We start from the raw sequence: 26,075 nt of genomic DNA, 5'->3' as shown, positions 1-26,075 counted from the left end.
GTCTGGTGTTTATCCGCGTCTCGCTCACACCGACCGCGTCGCGTCGCGCTTCTGAGGTGCACTCGCTGTTCCTATTATTTTCGTGACGGGTATTGCGCCGAAGCCGATTCCCGCATCCTCGCCCCGAGACGTGAAGTCCGGTCTCGCGGTGGAGGCGGCGGTGGCGGCCGTTCGCATCGTACGTTAGTCCACGCCCGCAGCCTACAGCTGTCCCGTCGCGATCGGTTCGCGGCTAATGAAACGTTTGTTTTGTTAGGTCATCTCTGTCAGTTGATCGAAAACGAAAATGCGTCACGTTCGGTGGAAATCAAATTATGAGCGCTACGCTACCGCTTATAGTAGATAACGATAATAATAACTAATAGGAAAGTTGTGTTTCATGTGTCAGTGACAAGTGTGAGGATTGTGTACCTATCGGGTGTGTGGATTATACACGTGACTGTGGATGGGGACAGGAGTGGTGTTGGAAGATGCATTTCAAAGAGTCGTTTGCGATGAGCGATCGTCCGAACGAGCGCGGCCGCCGCAACTCTCGCTGCAAGGGTGGGTGTCTGCAATGACAGCTCTCGATACTGTTAAGAGCTGTCAAACTTGTCATATTACCATTATACATATGAGTTTCACTTACGACCGTAACTTTTACTCTTCATTGAATTAGTATAGTCAAGCTTCGTAGGATTTATCTAAAGCATTCATTTTATTTACCTGTTGAAGACGGGAAACATTCTTATTTACAGTAGTATGATGTAAACATTCTTTTCAATATTTTATAATGCTGTAATTTTCTATAAACTAAGATTGACCTTGAATCAATTATATGACGCTTGTTAGCTGTATAATGTGGAGAACATCGCTACATACATACATATCACGTTTTTATAAGATAAGAAGACGGTTCAAGAACTAATTAGCTTTTATAAATGTAAGGTAAATATGACAGAAATGTCAGTTTTTTCATTCGATAGGATACGTAAATAAACTTTAGACGATACTTTTTGTAGATACAGGTGCGTTTCGATGATCAGCTGTTTCGGTAATTTTATAGCGATATGATACCCTGTTGCATTATTCTACAGTATCGGTTTTGAAATTAGTAAATTACCGATACAATTTAAATTGTTAAATAACTTTTTATTTTCTAGCTCTTTTACCTAATAATATAGGTTACATGTATTTGAAAAAAAAGTAGGTATATAGCAATCAATGTATTACGTAATATTCTATAAAATACACGTTTCTCTGTCATTCAATATGTGCTATTGCCTATTGTATAGTTGAGCTGCCACGTCGTTACCTCCCCCCTTCCACCTCCTTTTTTCGGTCTGTATTAGCACGTATTAGCTGTTATCGCCCTGTTTTTAATAGGCATAATATATTATACGAATAATTAGAATCACTTTAAATATTATTGTTTAAATACTGTAGGTATTCATTTGCAAATCAAATATATTTAATTATATAATCCATACTAATATTATAAATGCGAAAGTAACTCTGTCTGTCTGTCTGTTACTCAATCACGCCTTAACTACTGAACCAATTTGCATGAAATTTGGTATAGAGATATTTTGATACCCGAGAAAGGACATAGGATAGGTTTTATCCCGGAAATCCTACGGGAACGGGTTTTTCTTTGAAAACGCGGGCGAAGCCGCGGGCGGAAAGCTAGTATTCTATAAAATACTCGTTTCTCTGTCATTCAATATGTGCTATTGTATAGTTGAGCTGCCACGTCGTTACCTCCCCCCTTCCACCTCCTTTTTTCGGTCTGTATTAGCCTGTATTAGCACGTATTAGCTGTTATCGCCCTGTTTTTAATAGGCATAATATATTATACGAATAATTAGAATCACTCTAAATATTATTGTTTAAATACTGTAGGTATTCATTTGCAAGTCAAATATATGTAATTATATTGATAACTAGAGTATAAAATTTAAATGTCATCAATGAAGCCAATGAAAACTGCATAGCAACCGGACCGCGGAATTGGGATATGTTTTTTTAAATTTATTAGGTAATTTGTTGTTGTTGTAATTATTCGTTTTCGTTTTAAATAGGTACCACGTGTTGAAATATATTGTAAATAAAAATAAAATATCTCTATACCCGAGACTCTATATGCAAAATTCGACAATACCTTTTAAAATTTATAAAAAAAATCGCATCAAGTAAGTAGATGAGATTCGGCAATGATAGTCGGATCATTGTAGGCCTCGGAATACGCTACGGAGGTGTAAGGGGGCAGGGGGATACAGAGGATGGAGGTGAGATCATAGTGGCGAGTGGCCTGGGGTGGCGATCAATATGTACATTGAACATATATACATATCTATATACCAACCTATATAAATAACCGCACCTAACTTCTCTCAACTCGTCTGTCTGCTCCAGATACTGCGCCAAAAACCCCGCACACCTCACCTCGTAACGTTGGTAATTCTTTTCGTCAAATATTGATGTTTCGTTCAAATCTTGAAATTAGTCCTCTACTAAGGACAACTGTCTCAACTACACATGTAATATATGTACTTATTGATAATTGTCTGATCATGCAAACAAATACCTATGTAGTTAAAAATTCAATTAATAAATTAATAAATAACTTGAAGTAATTAAGTATTTCTAATTATGTAAAATAACGTATTCGTTATTCAAAAGTAACTTATCGAAAGGAATTTAATGTCAAATAGTGACTAATTTATGAAAGTTAATAAGCTAGACATATTTCGTCTTTGGCGATAATACATGCAAAATGTAAAAATATGTAATGCATTTTATTTTATTTATATATTTACATTTAATCTGTTTCTACATACTGTGATAAATTCTAAAATATATAAATGTATGTTCAATCTTTTGAGTCGTGAACGTCGGAGACAAATAATACAAGAAAACTGTAATTATAAAGTACTAGCAGTCCGCCCCGGCTTCGCCCGTGGTACATATTTACGTTTTCTCTACGTAAGAACCATCCTCGTACTTCAAGGAATATAATAAAAAAAGAATTAACGAAATCGGTTCAGCCGTTGTCAAGTTATGCGCTTACCAACACATTTTGGGATTCATTTTTATATTATAGATTATTTCACAATAATTCTTATTCATTACAAAAATAGTATTCCGCTTTATTCACTAAAATTCAACATTAAATTATTAATGTTTTCAATTGTTGTTGTGATAAAATAGATCATTTTATTTTAAATAAGTTCCATTGAGCCTATTAAACAAAAATAAATCATTTAAGTCATATTATTATTCTACTTAAAATCATGATAATTACTAGTTAATCCCAAAATGTAAGTACATACATACATACTACGCTTATTATAGGGAACCTAAAAAACCTGTGCATGTATAATTTAAATTAAAATATCATGTAAGGTACCTAGTAAATGCGCAGGTTTAAGTTACTTCGGACTCGGATTATTATTATTTTGTGGGAGATGAAACAATCGCCCCTTTTCCCTTAGATTGACTTCTGGCATTTTTTGTAGGCTCTAAGCTATTGGTCAGTTAACTTGAACAACTTCATTTATTATTTACTAGCTTTCCGCCAGCGGCTCCGCCCGCGTAGTCGAAGAATAACCCGTACAATTCCCGTTTCCATACGATTTCCGGGATAAAAATGCCATTCTCAGGTCTCAAGCTATCATTGTACCTAATTTGAAGTAAATCAATGCAGTACTTTTTGAATTTAGCCCTGAAATACATACAAACCGACAAAAATTGTAAAACTAGATTTTTGGCTTCCATATTGATTGTAGATAGCGAGAAGAAGAAGAAGTATTCTTTAAAAAATATGTTCAATGTAAAGTTTTGACTTTCCTACGATTTAAGCTTTCTAATGGTAAAAAATATTCAAAATCAGTTCAGTAGATCTAGTGGGGAATACAGCATAAGTTCAAAAGTTTCAGTTATGTAAATTTTTCTTCAGATTGAATATATTTTTTTGTTGACGAAATTTAGCTGAATAATTTATTAATCTGTACTTTACACAGAACAAATAGTTTTCAATAAAAAAGTATATATAATATACCTATGTATAATCCTTAATTCATCCGATCAAAGAGTTTTCATTGGAAATTTAAATAAAGAAGTGAATTATGATATTATCAAAGTGATTTTGTTATCTTATTGTATTTTAATTAAGCAAGATTAAAATAAAAATATGTAATAGGCACGCTCGAGTTGACATGACCTCAATTAATTTGTTGTAGAGCGAAGACACATTAGAAGTTCATTTCAATAATTTATTATTAGAAACAATGCAGTTAAATATTATTTAGTTATAAAATGTATTACGTTGTGATAAGTTTCTATAACTATTATTGATCCCATCAAATGTGATGAATAAGGTATTTAAAAGCATAAGTCTTGTATTGCAAAATAACATATTTTTTCTGGTTAAGACATATCTAGCTATTACACTGAATTTATTTAAATAAAAAAATAGAGCAAACTGATCAAGTTTTTGTAGAAGGTCAATAATAAATCTCCGTTATTATTAAAGATTTGGCTTGACAACAGGATCCATATTTGATTTGCGGTAGGGCTAGCATAAAGTTAGGCAATTAAAACTGAGTTCTGTAACGGTATGTTTGCATGACAGGCGCTGGCGTCAAGATGGAGCACTTCCAGGCGGCGCTGGATCCTCGCAAGCAGGAGCTGCTGGAGGCTCGCTTTCTAGGCGCCAAGGTCAGCCTTTTTACCCCTTTATTAAATCCATTTTAATGTTCAGTTGCTAAACATATTATGATAAAAACCTGTCTAGTATAAAAAATACAGCCATAAGGTTAGGTTAACCTTGAATTCGAAAACGATGTATCATTTGCAGCCTAAAAATATCGTTACCTCGACCTTCTTATACCTCTTGTCATCGAACATTGTTCTGTGTAACAGTACACTTTACGTTTATTATTCTTAATCGTAATCGCACAATTATAATATGTCATGATAATTGTATAATAATTAATTTAATTAATACAATTAATATGAAAAAGTGGTTAAGCTTAGAGTTAAGACATACATAATTGCAAACTAAGAGTTGTCGTAAATATTCAACAATCACAGCAAAGGAAATTGCATTTAAAATAGATTTGTGTTTGGGTTTATTACAACACGAAGTAGTTTACTTATAATAGCTGGCGTTTGTTAACGTGTTGATTTTTTACAATTGATTCTTTTGTTCTCTCGATATTTCCTGTGTTGGTCGGTTCGGTTTATCGGTATCGTGGAGACGTTGCTATGTATCATTGAGCTACGTCACCGCAAAACAAGCTCACACTTACGTGTACAAAAGAAAATGGCGGCGCATCGCGACTGTTCACACACAATGGAAAAGCAAGTATTCGCGTTTGTGTGCTAATTGTTTGGTTTAAATATGGACGATAATCTATCAATTATTTAGCTTGATATAATATCATTTTTATTCAGACAGGTTAAAATAGACTAGATTTCTTGTATTACATACGAATCCGCCTCCAATTTTCCTTTTAACACATATAATAAAATAAAAATACTGTGAAAATATTGTACGATGTATCGTGTAAAATTGTGTGAATATATATTCTAATGAATGTTAATTTCAACATATTTGTTTAATTCATTGTTAAAACATAATCTGTGCAATCAACAATTTGAATATTTCAGCTTTCTGGCATAACATAACCAGTCTTATCGCCTCTTTCTCTGCCGTGTCGCATGCTTATAAATTAACGTTCATTGTGTGTATATACTCGAATATGTATAGTGATCTCAGCCAAGTGATGTGGTAGGATATGTAATTCCATTATGTGGCTCGCCTCCGTTCGTCTACCCTGCCCCCGTCGTACCTCAAGCCCCTCTTCTGCCCTATTGACGCGTCGTTTTATCGCGCCAGAGCATTGCTTCTATACGTTTGAATTTAGAAACTTATTCAAATAAGATAGGTACTTCATTGATCGTTCCTTTTCTATAGACGTCGACGTGACATTTCACTAAGTAACTGAGTATAAAAAAATCCCCTCGCACAGTTAGAAATTCAGTGAACGTAATCTACGTATCTTATTTCAAGATTGATATGTTATTATTAGCGCGTAGGTATGTGAAACTATATATTATTTCGTCAGTTAACAAGATGGCGGACGGACACAAATAGTTTGCCGGTAAATGTACGTTGGTGTCTTTGCCTTATCAACCTCCCTTACGAACAGATTGGAGCACTTTGCCGACTAAACGGAATCAGAGCATCAAATTACATACGTAACTTTTTATTATAACTTCCTTTTATGGTAGATAAGTATATGAATACAGAACTTATACGATAACATGATAAACTTATTATTTAGCTAGTAATATGAAGTTAATAATAGTAATTATTATTCCAATTCTATTGTTTTTAATACCCTTTTCAAAGGGATTTGACATTGAGCGCCTTGATCGCGTCTTTGCAGGTGAACGCAGGGGCGATACTGGTAGAAAGCCAGCGTGTGTCCGAGTTCAAAGCGGTGAGTTATTTTTCGTTCGTTCATGTGCTCTACATACAAAGTACATACGTAGGTGTTACGGAAATATTTTTAACGATCGTAGATAGCGACCTAGCTATTGTAAATACAATCGGCGAGTGATGACGTTCTCTAATAATACATAAATGTTGAGTAGTTATAGTTCAACGTTTACAGCTCGGCGCCGCATCGTCGGTCACCTTGATATCAATTAGGTTCTTACGCCGACTAAGTATTGATTTTTAAAACGAATAAAACACATGAAATGATTTTGATTCTTATTACAACTTACATAAATAATGTTTACATTAATTTTTTTTCCCGTGATTTTATGTATGTTTCATTGATTATTATTTATCAGTGACATGTCAATTTTATATGGATATTATGTTATTGTGTGTATATTGTGTTTGAAATGGGTCTTTGTTACTCTTAAATAAAGAATTTATTGTTATTATTAAGTACAATAATTAAGAATATGATAATTTGTTGCTAATAGGTATGTAGGTACCTACATAATTTGTGTTGCTAAGTCATCCATAAATCCTCATCCATAAATAGGTATGCACTTTATGGTTCGTTTTTGTTATGTTGTTAAACTTGAACTTTTATATGTATACTCACGTAGATAATGGTTTTTGTCTTTTGATTATGGTTTAGCTTTAAAGTATAATTTGTATGGGAGCCGGTGCGGACGACCTCGGCTGGTACTAGCAAGCGGCTTGCGATCTAGCGAAGGGGTCAGCGACACTGTCGCGCCGCACTCTCTGGCCCCGCAACTCGTTATTTATCACCTATTTTATTTCTATATGAATTATAACTAAATAGGTACAATCTCGCCGCCAATACGATTACACATAGGTATTATGTATAGACAGCACTGTACCAATAAAATAATTTATATAGTGTTTATTTATTATTATCATTTATCATCATTATTATTAAAATTGAATAAAAATTAAAAATATATAATCTATGCAAATTTACACATCTTGACTGTTAGTATAAAAAATCAAATCAAAGTGAATAAGAATGAATAGCTAGGCAACAAGAAAATACCGTGCACAAAACGATTGGTGTACATGTAGGTATATATCTAATTTTAGGACATGTTGAACGGATCGCGGGGCCTTGTTTTGCACAACAGACACGTCTAATAAGCTGTAAAGAGGGAAAGAGATATAGGCACAGCGCACAGTTTAGTCAGACGGTTTGCACATTCAACGCAAAGGGAAATTATAATATGGCGCATTCGGCCTCGCCCCGCCTCAGCTACAATGTGCCGACAAAACTCATTCCACTGGTTGCTTAGCCGTTCGGTTCCGCAGTTATTTTTACACAATCCGACCTTTCGCACCGATCGTCACCGCACTCCAGCATTTGATGTACGCGAGACGCACTCACTGAAATCGGTAGATACATTCACTGTAATTGCACATAATTTATTCATATTCTTAATGATCGCTGCATCGTCGCTATTGTAATGATATTCTGATATTGTTTACGTTATTTTTCCCAAAACACATGTCTTCGTATACGTGCGCAATACTAGGACGTGTTCGCGCGCCCGCCGCCGCGGAGGCAATGAACGCGAGGTAGGGACGGCGGCTGCGGCGGCGGGCGCCGGTCGGCCTGTCATGCGTCAGCTGAGCGTCACGCCGCGACATTGCAAGGTCCGCCCGTACTGCCTCGGCTGACCCACTGCGCTTCGATCCCATCATCACATCGCGACGCCTTTACGACTGCTCTTTCCTACTTTTATTACATCTTAGCGTTACGATTACATTTAATAATAAACGAAATTCACATGAGTGCTATAATTTAAATGGTAAAGAATACGATCTCGCTTTGCTTTTTTTACACAGTAATAAATAGAGCGTTGAAACGACCAGTTTTCCTTGAAGCGGCACATCATATTTTGTTGTGAATGGATTCGTGGCGCATGCTCGGTTAATACACTTGTACCGTTGTAATAGGTACCACGGTTTTGTAGATCCAGCTTTTGTAAATGTTTACGAAATATAATATGTATATTAACATTGAGGTACATTAGCCAGCCGTTCAGTATTAAATATCTATTGATAACGTAATCACGTGAGATATGCGTAATAATGTTATCTGCAACTAACTGGGATTGTCTTAAAGAATTTCTTACTAGATAGTAGATAGTAGATACTAGATACCTACTTGAAAGGTTAAAAATGATCAAGAAAAATGTCACCTCAACATCTTTAGCGCCGATTTTTCAATCCTTGGTTAAAATTTATCCGTCCAATAAAGTATTACACGAACATTTTAAAATGTCACCTGTAAACTGTCAAATACGGACAATAAGAATATATTTTTCAAATGGTAGTTTAATACGTTATTCAATGAATAAGTTTTAACCAAGGATTGAAAAATCAGCCCTTAGTTGAAAATATTATCGATAAATGGAAAGATACTCTAAATTGTCACACGTTACATAAAAATTAAAAATTAAAAACCGATGATAAAAATATATTTCTTGAAGTAAAGACAATTTTTTTAATACATGAAATATTATGCAAGTACCTATGTATTATAATAATTGTGATTGAAAATTAACAAAAGAAGTTGGATAGTTATAGGATGTGAAGTGAACTTTCACCAGTTCCTGTTAACTAAATTCTGAAGTTAATTCCCATGTTTACCAGAAGGTAATTAATTATAATCCTACTCTATATTTCATTATTATCAATTTATCACCCGGTATGGTTACAGTCTACAGATTGACTAAGTTTGTGATTGAACTAAATACCATAAGTACCATATTCTGCGTAGTTGGAATATTAAAATGCGATCCGAATTGTATATAAAACAAGAGGCGAGTTGCGAAAGGAGACGGACAGGCACTAGAAATAATCAATATTGCAGGCTCGGGTTCGAATCTCGTAGCGCCTCGTTGGAATTGCACACTTGCGGGTGAAGTTGCGCTGAGCTCTGCCCTCCCCCGACACCCTTCACACCCCTCGCACTAGAAAATTGGGTTAAACAGCACGCGGCTCTATACCGCACCGGAAGAGGGGATTTTGGGGTCCGCAGAACTGCGCTTCTACAATGAATGCGGGCAGCGGGACAAAGATGTGACTGAGTATTGATTGTCTTCAGCGTACCTACGTCGCAACTCGAAACTCGCTGTAGGTGCACGGTGCACACAACGTATTATGTTACTCATGTAGCTGTAGCGTCGCAGATTACCCGTATAAATTGTAAATTTTCAGTTTTAGATTTGGAAATTTGAACTGAAAATCAAAGATGATAAACAAATATTACGGTCTAAAATTTAAATTCCAATACATACTAGGTACATAATAATATACTAAAGGTAAAAACTGTCTTTCGAATTCTTATACTTACTTGTAGTTTGCATTTTTTACTTTTAAACCAGTTTCTTATTTCGTAATTCAAATTACCTATACCATCGTTATAAATTATATAAATAATTCTATCGCAAATAAGCAATAATACTGCAATTTTAATTTACTCTCAATTACAAGCACATTCAATGCTAAGGGAAGTGACATTTTTATATGAAGTTTACTAATGATAATATTCATATAAGTTATACATTTTATATACATGTTTTTCGCTTATCTAAACTCGTAACAAAGATACTTTATCATGCTACGGCACGCCGGTGAGTCGTATTTAAATATCGATACGAAAATCCTACATAATAACATACATGAATATTATGTGCTTACGCTATATGCTAGTTGCCAGCTCGCTAACTTTCCATTTGCCTGATGCTAGTTGAACTAAAAATAGTCACAATAACTTCTGCGCCGCAAATCATTGTTCGATTCGTGCACACATTTAATTAATTTTATACTGTAAGTCACCGATCGCTGTAATTTAAATAATAATATGAATAAATAAATATTAATATTTATCTCACTTGAAAATGGAGTCGATACTAAATGCCAATTTGACGTGATGTATTTATTCCTTATCATTTCGTTATTGAAGCGAAATAAATTCGACAATCTGATTTAGTTACACTGTGTGTACGTGGAGTAGGGGCATACTTAAAACTAAACATTTTAATTTTTAGCCTTGAATTGATAAGAAGGGGAAAGGGTTTGGTTTCGACCGAGTATTGGCGTGCGTGTAGATTGTAATTTGTAGATCTATAGAATGACTATTTCATTTTAATATCACGATAGTACAATACAGCAACAACTGTAATTTATCGTTTAACTAACACGTACCTACACATAAAGTTTTGCATCAGTTGATTAATCGCTAATTTGCAAATATTTATCTTGTAATAAAATCGTGAGTTATAAATGCCTCAGATATTTAATCAGGTAACCAAGGTTTTAAGTGTTTTCTACTTAGCAACTAGACTGATGTTTGTAATTTTGTAAAATGTCTTTGTTGGCAAAACCGGATTGCCGTTATAAAGGAATGCCGCAGCCCGCAGTTACCTGCTCAGTTCGCAGTCACAACTCACGAGATAAATTATTATTACGAGTTTGTGGTTGGATCATCAAAAAAATAAACAAACACATTTTATTTAATACCTGATAAAATGACGTTCCCTATCAATGTATCCATCCGTCTTTTCTTAAATATAGGATAGTTCAATATTTTCATAAACATGTAGTTAACTTGCAGTAAATTCGCGAATAAAATGACTAAACATTTGAAAATGAAGCTCGAACAATAGCTTATCTTTTGCTCAACTTGGTCGCAACTCGCATATCACTAGTCAATGCTACATAAATTGTTCCTACCTACCGGGTACATTATGTGTTAACATTAGTACATACATACCTATCTACGTATGTTTATGTTAGTACATCGCCGCACAGACGCCTACGTAACACGTCCAGTAAGCAGTTTGTTGTGGGGCACGAGCGCCGATATCACGTACTCGTTCACCGCAGGTCGGTGGCACTCCGCCCGCCACCCGCTGTCGCCACCGTACCTCGCTGTGGGAATAATCGGTCACAACAACCATACCTACAATTCATATTATATTATAGTCTATTTTCATTATCAGACCTATTTTGAAATTAATAACGACTGATTGTTCTAAACTTATCGATTTCCAAGGCCTACAGTTAAAAATGCATAATATCTTGTGCTAAATTCTTGATTGTAATCGAGGGCTATTGACCTGTGCACATTCAATAATATACAACATAAATGTAAAAGTTAGATAACTTTTATCCCAACAGTTGAACTATTTATCAAATCCAAAATGATTAGAACTGCTTAATCCTTGTAAAATGGCGCCTTACCAGACTTTATTATTATTACGTTCGGAGCAAACTTCGTGACGATCTCCATTCTACAACACCCCCCACACCCACTCCCCGCGGATGCGTATCCGATTGTCGCGAGCCGCTGGCGTTTACAACTTGTCAAACGAGTTAGGTTATTCGGAGTATCGAAGTGAAAATTATTATAAAGTGTTAGAAATGAATAGAATGCGTAATTTATAACTAGTGAGTAGTGATAAATAAATGTGCTAACAAGTAAACACGTGTTTAACCGATAAATAAACTGTGCGAATCATATGTAAAGACGCCATCTTTCTTTACAGATGTCAGCTGGCTCACAAATTCAGATGGCACCACAAACTACTGTCAACACGGGCCAGCCAGTACATAATCAGGACTCCAATATGAGCACAGGTAAACTGTGAATTAGTGACGAAAATGAACATTTATATTGTGATGTGCATGTGGTCAGTGATGTTGGGTGTTTACCGTAAAGAGTGTAATAAAGTTAAAGTTTTAACCTTATCCATATAAACTTATGGGACCCGAACTTTTATGGAAAATGGAAAAAGGACTCTGACGTCACGGCGCTCTGTGAATGATGCCGGAATGGAAGTATGAAAGTGCCATGTTAATTCTGTGACTACAGATTTATTTGTGACGATATGCATGACTATAAAAATGGGTCTAACTTTAACCAATTTAGTCAATTCAGCTCTATTTCCAAAAGTGAGTACATAAGGTAACTGCATCAAGTACATATAATAATCTTATTATTTTTGCATTAATGGCGTGAATTATATATTTACTATATTACTATAATTCATTTTATGGCCAATATGCAAAATATTGTTTGGTTTTATAAAGCAGTGCACATAAATAAATCATTAGCAATATAGTTCCAACCTTTTGTATTTATCATAGATGCTTTATGTGTATAAACAATATGTTATGACATATGACGCTATAAGTTAGACCTACCACAACCACAGTATTTATAGAAATATGGTATTTATGGAAGTGCTATGTTATAAACAATATTTTCTATGTTATGCATGGATATTTTTGTTATTAGTCAAATATCATATTTTTGGTAAGATATTGATGTGTGAAATTGAAATTATGTTGAAAGCATCAAACCATTAATTGCAGGGTCTTCTCACAGTGATAAGGAAGTGGACGCTTTAACTCCTGAGAAGTCTGCTGCTATGCGAGGCTCGGCTGCAGTACCTGGTAGTGCACTTGTGCCACCTAGTGGGGCAACCCCAACTATAGCAATGCCTGAAAGGAAAAGAAAGCGAAAAGGTGATATTTGTTTACTAACCGTAAAAACCAGGTCATGTTACAGATAATAGTTATGGCACTGACTAATTTGGGAGTATGATGTTTTCATGCAATGTTTTCTGTTCACTACTATTCATTTTATTATTGAGGGAACTTTTCATTGAAATTGGTATTACGCTTTGGTTCTCATTTCGAACAATTGGAATAGGTTAAATAATTTCAATTATTATATTAATATGACAAAAATTATCAAAGAAAATGATCAGGTTTATATCTCAAGAATAAACATATTATTATGTATAAACATTTTCTAAATAATTATTTCTGTTGCATGCAGTCAACCCATTGAATGCTTGAAATTACATGAAATGCTTGTTTAGTAATATTATTTTCGATTTAAATGGTTAGAGTCAGAATTGTATGTGAAGAAGCAATTATAATCAACGGCATATTAAACTGTAACTAGATTCTCAATAAGTAATTCTACAATCTACATTAAGTAAAGTTTCTGATTTATGCGGTCCCAAATTTATTCTGACAACTGACAATTTAATCCCTCAGCCCCCGGAATCACAGACGCAATAGAAAATCTATTGTGTCGCGGTCTCATTGGGCCGCTCGGTGGTCAAGGGGTTAAGTAGTAAAATAAGGGAGTCAAACTTATTTATTTTATTATGAAGTCTTGAGCATCTTGTCATTTGTTACTCATCTAATCGAATTTAATGTTAATTTCAGGAGAAGAAGGCGTCGGTGGTGGCGGTGGGGGAGGAGGGAAGCAAAGGCATAACTCTTCCGACAAAAACATTAGAGAATATTTCTCGAAACACCCATCGTCCAGTCCTGTACGGCTTACCGGAGCAAAGTCACCATCACCCCAAGGCGCTAATTATCCTATGGTGACTATACTCATTATTCATTTTAGATAATGTATCCGGACGTTATGGTGTTGTTTTACACAACAGTTCATATTTAATAGGAGACTTAGAGTATGTATAACTGAAATGTAATTTAAATTGATTTAAATGCATATGGGTTTTCTTGATATAGAAAGCAAAAGTTAGAACAATTTAACTTAGCGTAAATTATGATTTGAATAATAATCTGATGTAGGAGTGTTATAAAAGTGGACTGTGTTATGTCATGTAGTTTGGTCTTTTATAGAGGAAAAAATATCATTACCGATTATTGTCAATCATCCATCACTTATTTTATTTAAAAATTTCTGTTTACTATCAATCATAAATAATTATTATTTTGCGGAATCAAATAAAAGTTAGATTGTGGTATGTGGTAATATATAATTGGAACTTTATTTGATAAGGAAAGATGTGAAGGATGAAATTGGAATGTATGTTTTAATTTATAAAAAGGAACATTTTAGTTTTAATAATTTAGTCAATATTTATTTTCAATACAATATTTTGAGGATTTATCTCTTAATAAAAAATGTTTCCTTTGCATACCACAGTACCCACCGTCACCATCTTCAATACTGCCTTCGGGGGCTGATTTTTTACGTTCCGCCTCGCAACAGCGACCTCATACATCTGTTAAGCAGGTACATGATTATTTGTGCCTGTTCATCATGTTGCTACATTTTCATAATTTCTGTTTCACTTTTGTAATATTCATATATTTATTGCCAGGTTCAGACAGAATTAACTTGTCAGAGGATACAAGAGTTAGAAACTCAAGCGTCGTCTGACTTAGAGCTAAGAAATAATAGAATAGAAGAATTAACAAGGAGTAATGAAGAATTAAAGCATCAAGTTCAAGCGCAGAGTAAGGTGAGTCTAAGCACTGGCATGAAAACTTATAATAAACAAAATGGCGGCATCCGTCAAATACAGTTTAAATTTTTTTGGTAATTTATTCTTCTCATCATTGAATAGTATTGCCTTCTATAAGGAAACTATTTTATATTCAATACAGAATTAATTTCATTATCAAGTGATACATGAGTCTTACAACTTTCTAACAGTTGAGTTTAATGTGATATTGTGTAACAACACTAATGTGACAAACAACTGTTACTTAAGCTTGGCTCTTTTATTCTTATAGTTTCAGTTCTATGTTTTCTTAATCATAAATAATGGAAGTTATTTTTTAAATGTAATGTACAAAGATATTAATGTCTGAATGTGTGATTTTATAAATAGTTTAAAAATAAATTTATATTCTTTTACAGGCGATTGATCAACATAAATCACATATTAATAAATGTATAGACGTTGTAAAAAAGCTTTTAAATGAAAAGAGTACTATAGAAAAGAAGGAGGCTCGACAGAGATGTATGCAAAATAGACTAAGGCTGGGTCAATTTGTGACACAGAGAGTTGGTGCTACTTTCCAGGAGAATTGGACTGATGGTTATGCATTTCAAGAACTAACAAGGTATGATTTAGGGCAAAATACTTCATAATGACTTCTAACTTCATTTGACTGATCAGTTGGCTAAGTTGGTAGCGACCCTGCCTGAAGCCAAAGGTTGTGGGTTCTATTCCCATCCAGGGCAAATATTTGTCTGATGAACATTGATCTTTGCTCTGTGTCTATATGTATGTTAATCAGCCATTTGGTTTCCATAACACAAGCGAAAAAATTAGTATGGGATCAGATTGTGCCGTGTGTGAAAATATGTCCTGAAAAAAATATTTATTTGTTTAAACATGTTTTGATATTCAACATTGTAGATATGATTTGATTGGCATCATAATCTATGTGGAATAATCATCATTTAGATAAGTATTAGCAGGCAGGCAGTAATTAGTTCTTTTAATATATTATTATCTAGGCATAGAACTATGTGTACATATAGATATTGTTATCACATAATTTAGTGTTTTCTTTTGAAGATTTATAGATATTGAGTATATTTGTTTATATTTTGCCTCATTTGAATTAATAAATGATTAATGATCATGTTATTGAACAAAGATTAATTATATATTGGAACTTGAAAATTGGAAGTAACAAAGTAAAGACATAATTGAAAGTAACAATAATTTATCAAAGCGATCAAATTAATATGAAACTAATGACATACAGGCTTATCATTTGTATGTAAAGCCCTCACTAACCAGCATTTAACTATCAAAACTCAAAAGCAAGTATTCAATCGTCAGCTTATTTATTTGTATCGACTATATAAGTTGTATTCGCTATACTGTAATGATGTTACCCCTAACAGGCGGCAAGAGGAGATAACCGCGGAGAAGGAGGAGATCGACAGGCAGAAGAAGATGCTGATAAAGAAGCGGCCGTCGAACAGCGAGGGCGGCGGCGGGCGCGGCAAGCGCACCGCCAGCGTGTCCGCGCCCAGCACGCCGCAGCCGCTGCACAACGGCACCGACCCGCCCACCTTCCTCAAGCCCGACCCGCTGCCGAGCATGACGTGGCAGGAGTACTACGAGGCGGACGAGATACTCAAGGTGACTGACTGTAACACGCGCCCAGCACGCCGCAGCCGCTGCACAACGGCACCGACCCGCCCACCTTCCTCAAGCCCGACCCGCTGCCGAGCATGACGTGGCAGGAGTACTACGAGGCGGACGAGATACTCAAGGTGACTGACTGTAACACGCGCCCAGCACGCCGCAGCCGCTGCACAACGGCACCGACCCGCCCACCTTCCTCAAGCCCGACCCGCTGCCGAGCATGACGTGGCAGGAGTACTACGAGGCGGACGAGATACTCAAGGTGACTGACTGTAACACGCGCCCAGCACGCCGCAGCCGCTGCACAACGGCACCGACCCGCCCACCTTCCTCAAGCCCGACCCGCTGCCGAGCATGACGTGGCAGGAGTACTACGAGGCGGACGAGATACTCAAGGTGACTGACTGTAACACGCGCCCAGCACGCCGCAGCCGCTGCACAACGGCACCGACCCGCCCACCTTCCTCAAGCCCGACCCGCTGCCGAGCATGACGTGGCAGGAGTACTACGAGGCGGACGAGATACTCAAGGTGACTGACTGTAACACGCGCCCAGCACGCCGCAGCCGCTGCACAACGGCACCGACCCGCCCACCTTCCTCAAGCCCGACCCGCTGCCGAGCATGACGTGGCAGGAGTACTACGAGGCGGACGAGATACTCAAGGTGACTGACTGTAACACGCGCCCAGCACGCCGCAGCCGCTGCACAACGGCACCGACCCGCCCACCTTCCTCAAGCCCGACCCGCTGCCGAGCATGACGTGGCAGGAGTACTACGAGGCGGACGAGATACTCAAGGTGACTGACTGTAACACGCGCCCAGCACGCCGCAGCCGCTGCACAACGGCACCGACCCGCCCACCTTCCTCAAGCCCGACCCGCTGCCGAGCATGACGTGGCAGGAGTACTACGAGGCGGACGAGATACTCAAGGTGACTGACTGTAACACGCGCCCAGCACGCCGCAGCCGCTGCACAACGGCACCGACCCGCCCACCTTCCTCAAGCCCGACCCGCTGCCGAGCATGACGTGGCAGGAGTACTACGAGGCGGACGAGATACTCAAGGTGACTGACTGTAACACGCGCCCAGCACGCCGCAGCCGCTGCACAACGGCACCGACCCGCCCACCTTCCTCAAGCCCGACCCGCTGCCGAGCATGACGTGGCAGGAGTACTACGAGGCGGACGAGATACTCAAGGTGATTGCTGCGTCCTTCAATAATGGGTGTGCAGCTGTATATTACTTTGTGTGTGTGTACACGGTCAAAGTGATATGACGGTTTGAACCCGACCTGCTGGTCTGCATGATTTGGCAGGTGTATGGCGAGACTACTGAGATGCAGATATAAGGTGATAATATAAAATATAAGTTTACATACACGGTACAATCGGTGCAAAAAATATGTTAATAGTTTCAATGTGATCTACTGCCCAACACAACGTGGCAGGAGTTTTATGAGCGGCGGATGAGAAACTCAAGGTATAAAAACATACACACTAGCATACAAATATGTACTACAGCTTGAGCCCGACCTCACACATCACGTCATCACGTAACTGCTGTTACTGTGTTATATTTAAGATAACATATGAGAACTACCAGGGACTAGTGGAAACACAGTTCAAGAGAAGAGTGGACAGGTACCTTCTAGCGAATCGCGCTCCATCTTAGACCATATCTTTGCTTACCAGCAAGCGTAATCACGGTCAATCGTTTTAATTGTTCATAACAAAAAAGAATTATGTCTCTGTCGCTATAGTCATATACAAGGCAGCCAAGCTGTTTATTTCACTATCTTATAATTATTTACTACCCATGTATCATGTTTATGTGATTTCAAAGTTTATGAACAATTATTGTAGATAATAATAATTGTTCTGTTGCAATCATAAAAATTTGAATTGCTTTATTAAGATCTTCACATCACAAGGTCTATCAAATCATATGTTATTAATATATAATTAGGTGTGTTACATATAATTAAATTGAGATAGAAAGGCTCATAAAAAAATTATTAAGATTTAAATATAATATGTTATGCTTAATTTCGCTCACTTTGAAAATGTCTTACAGCCGTACAAATAAAAACTTGCTTATTCAAACCTTATGCAATGCATAGATATGATAAGAATAAATAAAGAATAAGGATGTCATAATTTCTTACAAATAAATTTGGAATAACGTCGATGTATCTATGCTCACGCTATGCAATAGGCGCGAAGCGGCAACGTCGCAATTCATTCACAAAATTATGAAAAACATTGAAATTGTCTACGGTTAAGCCTTGGTGCTGTCATTTTGCTGACGTTTGACTTCGTCGAATTTGTTGTGAAGTTTCATCATACGATGTTCTGTTTATTTATTTTTTAAATATTTATTGGAAATAATTTAAATATATCATTAAATATGCAAGCAAATGATAGATAACGCGATCCGCTATACGAAGATAAACCCACCTTGAGATAGAGAGTTGCCAAATAACTGGTACTCAAAACATACAACTCCAGGCTTAGAAGATTTATATTTTCAACGAAAGTGTATATATTATTGTGATAAGTTTAGAAATAAGTTTTATATATGTATGGTTTGGCGCATGTTGTAAATAAATAAATCATTATAAATATCAAAAGGGTTTTTCATAATTTCGTATATTTTGACATTTCATACAAAATTTTCCATTTCAATAGGTACGTAATGAAATTATTAATTTGCTCAACTTTTTCTACTTCTCGTATTACTCTCATTGCTATTATCTCAAATTTAGATTGAAAATTGCTTCTAAAACTTGTAAAACACAGCACAATGTACTAAAAGATATGTTATAACTCGGTTATGTCAGACTTATACTAGGGTGGTAGCCGTAATAAGGACGGAATAGCATTAGTATGAATACTTATTACGAAGTTATACTAGGTTACATTTATTTCGTGTTTATTTGTATGATTTTTCCTTATTCTTAGTTTATTCTTTGCATAAAATGTTATAACTCGTTTATTTGTACGGCTGTTAATGTTTAGTTAAATTTTCAGTTAAGGCAGAGTGCACTAAAAAAAGAGGATGCAGACTTACAATTGGAAATGGAAAAGTTGGAACGCGAAAGAAATCTTCACATTAGAGAACTGAAACGGATACACAATGAAGATCAGAGTCGCTTCTCGCAGCATCCAGTGCTCTCTGAAAGGTGAATTTTCTTAATTTTTTACTTAAGATAAGATAGGGAATATAAATTATCTGGTGAATACTTTGCTAAAAATCCGAATATGTACAATATAGTAACATTATTTTTTAAACTAAGAACTAATATACGATTTTTATAATAAACCCAAAAAACTATAGATAATGTAAAGATGTGTTTCCTAATATGATGAAATTCTTATAAAAACTTCCAATGTTATTTTGTTCTGTTGACATAAAAGTGTAATACTTGTATGGCTATCATATTTACTTTGTTTTACTTTGAAGTTGTGACCTTAAAATGATTAGTGTAAGGACAGTATGTACTTTATCAATTTATACAAGCATTGTTTTTCATTTTGTAAACAATTAATAAGTTATATCATACAAATCTGTAAACATAATATAAATAATAATTATGTATATATAAAACTTTGATCTTTGTACCCTAGATTCATATCTATAATGGGTGTATGAAGTTTGAATTTTATGACATAAAAAGTTCAACTTGAAATTAAAATACACCAGGAAAATATTTATTTGAGTATCAAGTCAGAAGACAGGTTTAAACCTTTATTTATGTTTTGTCCATTTGTGGAGAATCACATTAAAAAGGGTGTTTCTTGGTTTAAATTAGCTTAAACTTAATTATAGTCGAGCCATTTTAATAGGCAACATTTGACGTCTATCAATTTTAACTTCATAGGGTGGTAACCTGCTTAAAAACATCGATTAAAGTGAATTAATCGATACGGACTTGAAACATTTGTCAATCGAACTTGAAACACATGTCAATAATTTATGATGATTTTTATTCCCAAGTAATCAATGCATTCGATTCTAGATGTCAGATTTCGATTTTTAGAGTAACGTCTCTGGTATTTAAAAAGAAAAAAGGTTTATTGACACAAAATTGTAGCGACGTCAGTTCTTTAAATCAGAAATTGTTTATTATGTTTAGAATGGTTTATCAGTAAAATCAAATCCTAAAATTACTTGTATCAGTCATTATTATTATAAATACGTAATCGTAATTGAAAAAAAAAGTTAAGCAAATGTGCAGTTTTAACAAAACGAAATATCATGTTATTCTATGTCGTCGTTACTAGGTTACGATGTTGAATTTTGTTGAACTGTCAAATGTTGCCTAATAAAATGGCTCTACTATAAAGACATCTATTTTATTTGGTTGAACTTTAAGTTATATCAATTTAATTTTTGAAATAATTAAAAAAAATTCAAACGTTTGACAAATAAGTATGTATAACATAACACAAATTATTCCATTGTACAATTTGGCGGCATTATGATGTTAACCTTATTATAAATCTAATTTGTGTAGTAAAGTCATGCATAAAACTTAGGTTACCAAAACTTCAATAACATTTGCCAAACTCGTGGGACATGGGCATTGCTGTTGTGGGAACAATAGGCATGACGAAAGATTTTCAAAACCTCTTCCATAATGTGTGTATACGTTTATTAAACAAGAAAAACCCTATATTTCGCTAATATACTTAATTTTAACGAAGATAAAAGCCATTTTTCAATAAATATTTATTATCTGTGCCAAAACAGCTCACAGGTGTCATGGCGTAGGCGTGACGTCACTCTTACGTAAATACGTAATAATATTTAATTATTAAGTGTTATAGAATCTAATTTCAAAGTTTATAAGTGGTGTGCAGTATTGCAATGTGAATCTACATAAAAATAATACCCAAAAAAAGTGTTAGTACTTAATTGTTTAAAGCGAGAAAATAATATGAAAGGAAAAATGATTGTATAAATTTGACGCAGAGAAACCCGAACCACATATTCGTGAATTCGCAATTATATTTCTGTTCTGAGTCGATAAAGCATACGTGAAAAAATAGAAAATAAATAAAAATGCGTATTCTCAAAATATTCATAACAACAAAATACACCTGACGCGAAGTTGTTTACATAGACGTGACGTCACGCGTGTTTCAGTCAAAATGGCCGAATGCAGAATTTCAATGTTTTATTTTATTGATAATCTCATTAATCTTAATGTTTTTAATATTTCTAAGTCACTATTTTTAATTAATTTATTATACATTTTCCCTTAAAAACACTAATTCGATGATTTATGGATACTGTCGTCATGCCTATTATTATAGGTTCATAGAAGATGTTCCAGTAGTAGGGACAGATTTATACTAATATTTATAGTGATGATTATTAATAATGTATGTGTTCTTTCAGATATCTACTACTGATGCTGCTCGGCAAGGGCGGTTTCAGCGAAGTGCACAAGGCGTTCGACCTGCGCGAGCAGCGATACACCGCGTGCAAGGTGCACCAGCTGAACAAGGACTGGAAGGAGGACAAGAAGGCCAACTATATCAAGTGAGTCCGTATACACACGTGTGGTTTTCATTATTTGTGTATATGGTACGGGAGCTAGTAACGTTTTAAAAAAAGTCATTTTAGTATGGTTGGGTTTTTGATATACTGTTTCTCTTGCTATTTCGGTTAGAGTCCGGGCTGTCTGGCTGGCAGTAGTGGTTGCGTTTATATATCAAAGAACCAACTATACTAAAATTCTCTCTTGTCAACGTTGCTAGCTCCTATACGAATATGTGTGTGTGAGTGTTGTGCTATTATGTAGGCAGATTTTTTAACGAGACAGAGTATTTGATGGAATAGGCTTTTATCATATATATCAGTTATTTAACTTATGTCTATGAAGTGGATAAGTGATTAGTTCTCGTGGTTCATTCATAAAAAATAATAAGCATCTATAAATTTTGCTTTCACAATAGTTATAAACACAGCGGAAATGCTGTATCGTCAAGAATTAAGTAGGTGAAAAAACGAACTGAATATAAATTAACATAAGCCACGTCGTTCAAATTATTATTATTATATAATTCATCAGTATTTAATACTAATATTAGTAACCAAAAGTAATTTCAGTCAAACAATTTATAGATATTTTAATGCAATTGTCTTTAATAAATATTTTGTTCATCAATTGTAATATAGTACATGATGTATTGCTTCTTAGTTGCTATTGATGTTTATATGAATAAAAAACAAACGAAAGAAATGTGTGACTAACTATATTAATGAAATTTCAGGCACGCTCTCCGGGAGTACAACATACACAAGGCGTTGGATCACCCGCGGATCGTCAAGTTATATGATGTGTTCGAAATTGACGGCAATTCCTTTTGTACCGTACTCGAATACTGTAATGGACATGATCTCGACTTTTATCTTAAGCAGGTAATTACTAATTGCATTTTAGTTGTGGAGTTGATATGATTATATATTTGTTATTTATGAGATTGTGATGTAAAAAAATTTAGTTTTGAGACTGGGGCAAGTAATTTGATTGTACTTCACTGTATGACTATTGGGGAAAATTGACTAGCTTTCCGCCCACGACAACTCCCCTTTGGTTGAACGAAATTCCCATGGGAATGAAATGTTTCACCATATTAAAAAGTAGCCTATGTCACCCTGAAGCTTCCTTACAATCACCTGACACAAAAATCATATTGAAAAATCATTCCTAAACACGTGAAAGAAAGAAAAACAAACAAATTACTTTCGCATTTATAATATTAGTAAGGATAGTATTAATGAATACATTTACGTGCAGCACAAGACCATACCGGAACGCGAGGCGCGGTCCATAGTGATGCAAGTGGTCTCCGCGCTCAAGTACCTCAACGAGATCAAGCCGCCGGTGATCCACTACGACCTGAAGCCGGGCAACATCCTGCTGACGGAGGGCAACGTGTGCGGCGAGATCAAGATCACCGACTTTGGTCTGTCCAAGGTGATGGACGAGGAGAACTACAACCCGGACCACGGCATGGACCTCACCAGCCAAGGGGCTGGTACCTATTGGTGAGTGTTTACCCTTGTGAATATAATTTTGAAGTGAAAACTTCTTTAGTGGCGTTGGGTATAAAATCTTAAACTCGCGTCAGGACACGTGGCCTGATCGAAAAAGCGTAAGAAGGTTTTTTTTTTTTTATTCCAACATCAAACATGCTGAACGTTAATAATCAAGTTTTCACTTCTGCCGGCACTCCCGGAGTGCAACCCGTCTTTTTTTATAATGTGCATTTTTAAATTGTACACACTACTATGAGTCGATGTTCTATAAAAAATAAGGAATTGTGATGTTTTAATATCATATAGTTCAAGATGTCTGAGTGTATGGTTAGTTTAGTGGACCTATATGATGTTCTGATAATAAATGGCTTAAATTAAATTAGCAACATATTTCTTTGCTAAAATAATTAAACAAAATTAAAATAATTTAATAAGAATTTTCCTTCTGAATTTGGAATATTGAATAAACAATTTACAAATTATAGCTTTCATGATTTTATTCTTTTATTTTTATTTTTTGATGTTATTTGTTAGTACATATTTCAAATTATATTATACTATTTATGTTCCAGGTATCTGCCGCCCGAGTGTTTCGTGGTCGGCAAGAACCCACCAAAGATAAGTAGTAAGGTGGACGTGTGGAGCGTGGGCGTGATCTTCTACCAGTGCCTCTACGGCAAGAAGCCGTTCGGCCACAACCAGAGTCAGGCCACCATACTGGAGGAGAACACCATACTGAAGGCGACCGAGGTGCAGTTCGCGAACAAGCCCTCCGTCAGTAATGAGGCTAAGGTGAGTAAACATGAAACATTTCCACAAATTGTTGCTAGTTATTATGTGATGTTTGAATTTTTGTATTTTTTTATTTGCTGGTGGTACTGACTTTTTTTAATGAACAGAACTTACTGAACTGATTATATCAAAAAAAAGGCATTCGGTCATCTTAAATATTCCTGTAGTGAGATTATGCTGATTACTATAAAGGTTCCATGTCTTATAAAATCTGTTGTCGCACATAGCTAATGAACAGATTTCACGTCTGTTTCTCTGATCGATTTTTCATTATTCACTGTTGCAAGATACAATTTGAGTATTGTTTTGTATTAAAATGTGTCTGTTGTGTTTAGAGTTTCATCCGCGCGTGCCTGGCGTACCGCAAGGAGGAGCGCATCGACGTGTTCGGTCTGGCGCGGCACGAGTACCTGCAGCCGCCCATGCCCAAGCCGCGCGGCGCGGTGGGCGCGGGCGCGGCGGCGGCGCAGGCGCAGCAGCCCACGTTCTCGGCCGCCATGTTCGCGGGCTCGTCCTCCTAGCCGAGACGCCGCCGCCGCAGCGCCACGCGCCCGCCGCGCCCGCCGCGGTAGGGCCCGCGCCACGGGCGGCGCGCCACGTGCGACCGCGTGCGACCACGTGCGACCGCGTGCGACCACGGGCGACCACGACACTCATTTACGGATTAAATTGTTTAACATTATGCTTACTGTTGACTGTATTTATTGAGGTGATAAAATGTGATTCTCCATTTATGAATGGTTTCATCCTTATCACTAGAGAGGATCCACGGGACTATCCCTTGCATATTATATAAGTTATCCCTATTAAAAAGTTAAAATATTTACGACGACTTTTCTTTGTCTCCTTATTTTAAGGTGATTGCAACGATCTGTTCCCAGCCAATATCCCGCTAGATGGCGCTGAATTCTACATTTCTAGTTTATTTGAGTTTTTGCGTAATTGGAATAGTCATCAAACCTAGGAATAGTCATGGCGGTTACTGAATATTATATTTTATTGAAATATGTTATATCATTGCCTTAAAATCCACCCAATTCGGTAAAATTATGCGTTTTAACATCTGTCATTGCATACAGGGTCGTTTACACACACAGACGTATACAAAAATGATAAAGATTTAACTCTAGATGGCGTGAATGTAAAGCGCGTCACACACGGTGAAGATACTACCTATAATATTTTATCTAATCTAGTAATATTTTATATTACAGTATCTTAAGGTATCCGGTATCAGCGTTCTGACCATCATTTTTCTTTTTTCGCTGTAGAACCGCCATCCTGTTACAAATGACCCACAAAGGAGAATGACCACGGGTGGTATCGGTAAAATTTTAGTTGTGCCACGTATTCGTTATATTGTTAATTCCTATTTGTATTTATAATGATCATATGTATCAATATTAAGTCTTAATTAAACCGGATAAATTGAAATAATAGTAAAAGTAAAAGTTTTTCTTTTGAAACATGTATGAACTTTCGCATTAGTAGGAAGTAGGATTGTTATAAAAATAAAAGTTATATTTGTTGGCGTAAACTATTTTATTGTAATTTTGGGAAATAAATAATGTCAAAATTGATTACCTACAATAAAACGCAGTTTTATTTTATTACCTACATTACACTATTGTTTTTTTTTTATCAAAACATGTATTTGAAGTAGCAAATATGATATTATGCTGATCCAAGCATTTTCACTCAAAACTAATATCACTAATGATTTGTAAAAGTAAATTATTTCAAAATACATTTCATAACCAACAAGTAAGAATA

The 26,075-nt window shown here is 35.9% G+C and overlaps 1 protein-coding gene and 1 long non-coding RNA gene across 2 annotated transcripts; one reads left to right on the top strand and one right to left on the bottom strand.

The window, feature by feature from the left end:
- Positions 1-25,128, top strand: LOC149486006 (serine/threonine-protein kinase tousled-like 2). Its single transcript, XM_089699299.1, has 16 exons — positions 1-543; positions 4,613-4,698; positions 6,435-6,488; positions 12,061-12,151; positions 12,890-13,042; positions 13,757-13,917; positions 14,490-14,579; positions 14,668-14,808; positions 15,210-15,415; positions 16,212-16,452; positions 19,478-19,641; positions 21,864-22,007; positions 22,742-22,889; positions 23,269-23,519; positions 24,083-24,302; positions 24,638-25,128. Exons 1-16 carry the CDS (start codon positions 471-473, stop codon positions 24,821-24,823), a joined length of 2,409 nt encoding a protein of 802 aa, XP_089555425.1. The 5' UTR covers positions 1-470; the 3' UTR covers positions 24,824-25,128.
- LOC149486007 (uncharacterized) lies at positions 11,008-11,987 on the bottom strand. Its single transcript, XR_016316086.1, has 2 exons — positions 11,756-11,987; positions 11,008-11,443 (listed from the first exon to the last, which is right to left on the bottom strand). It is a non-coding gene; the product is annotated as an uncharacterized LOC149486007 (long non-coding RNA).
- Positions 25,129-26,075: the final 947 nt, after the last annotated feature.

Source organism: Colias philodice, chromosome 9 (genome assembly GCF_061535455.1).
Source record: "Colias philodice isolate Cphi_HAF_F1 chromosome 9, ilColPhil1 Martin Lab GWU primary, whole genome shotgun sequence".
Taxonomy (NCBI): domain Eukaryota; kingdom Metazoa; phylum Arthropoda; class Insecta; order Lepidoptera; family Pieridae; genus Colias; species Colias philodice.
Note: the sequence above shows the minus strand (reverse complement) of the source record. Positions and strands in the feature narration are given on the sequence as shown.

Excerpts from the sequence above, each read along its gene's own strand:
- LOC149486006 (XM_089699299.1), top strand. The coding sequence starts at position 471 with ATGCATTTCAAAGAGTCGTTTGCGATGAGCGATCGTCCGAACGAGCGC. Across the intron at positions 4,699-6,434 it reads CTCGCTTTCTAGGCGCCAAG|GTGAACGCAGGGGCGATACT; the intron begins GTCAGCCTTTTT and ends GCGTCTTTGCAG. Across the intron at positions 15,416-16,211 it reads GCATTTCAAGAACTAACAAG|GCGGCAAGAGGAGATAACCG; the intron begins GTATGATTTAGG and ends TACCCCTAACAG.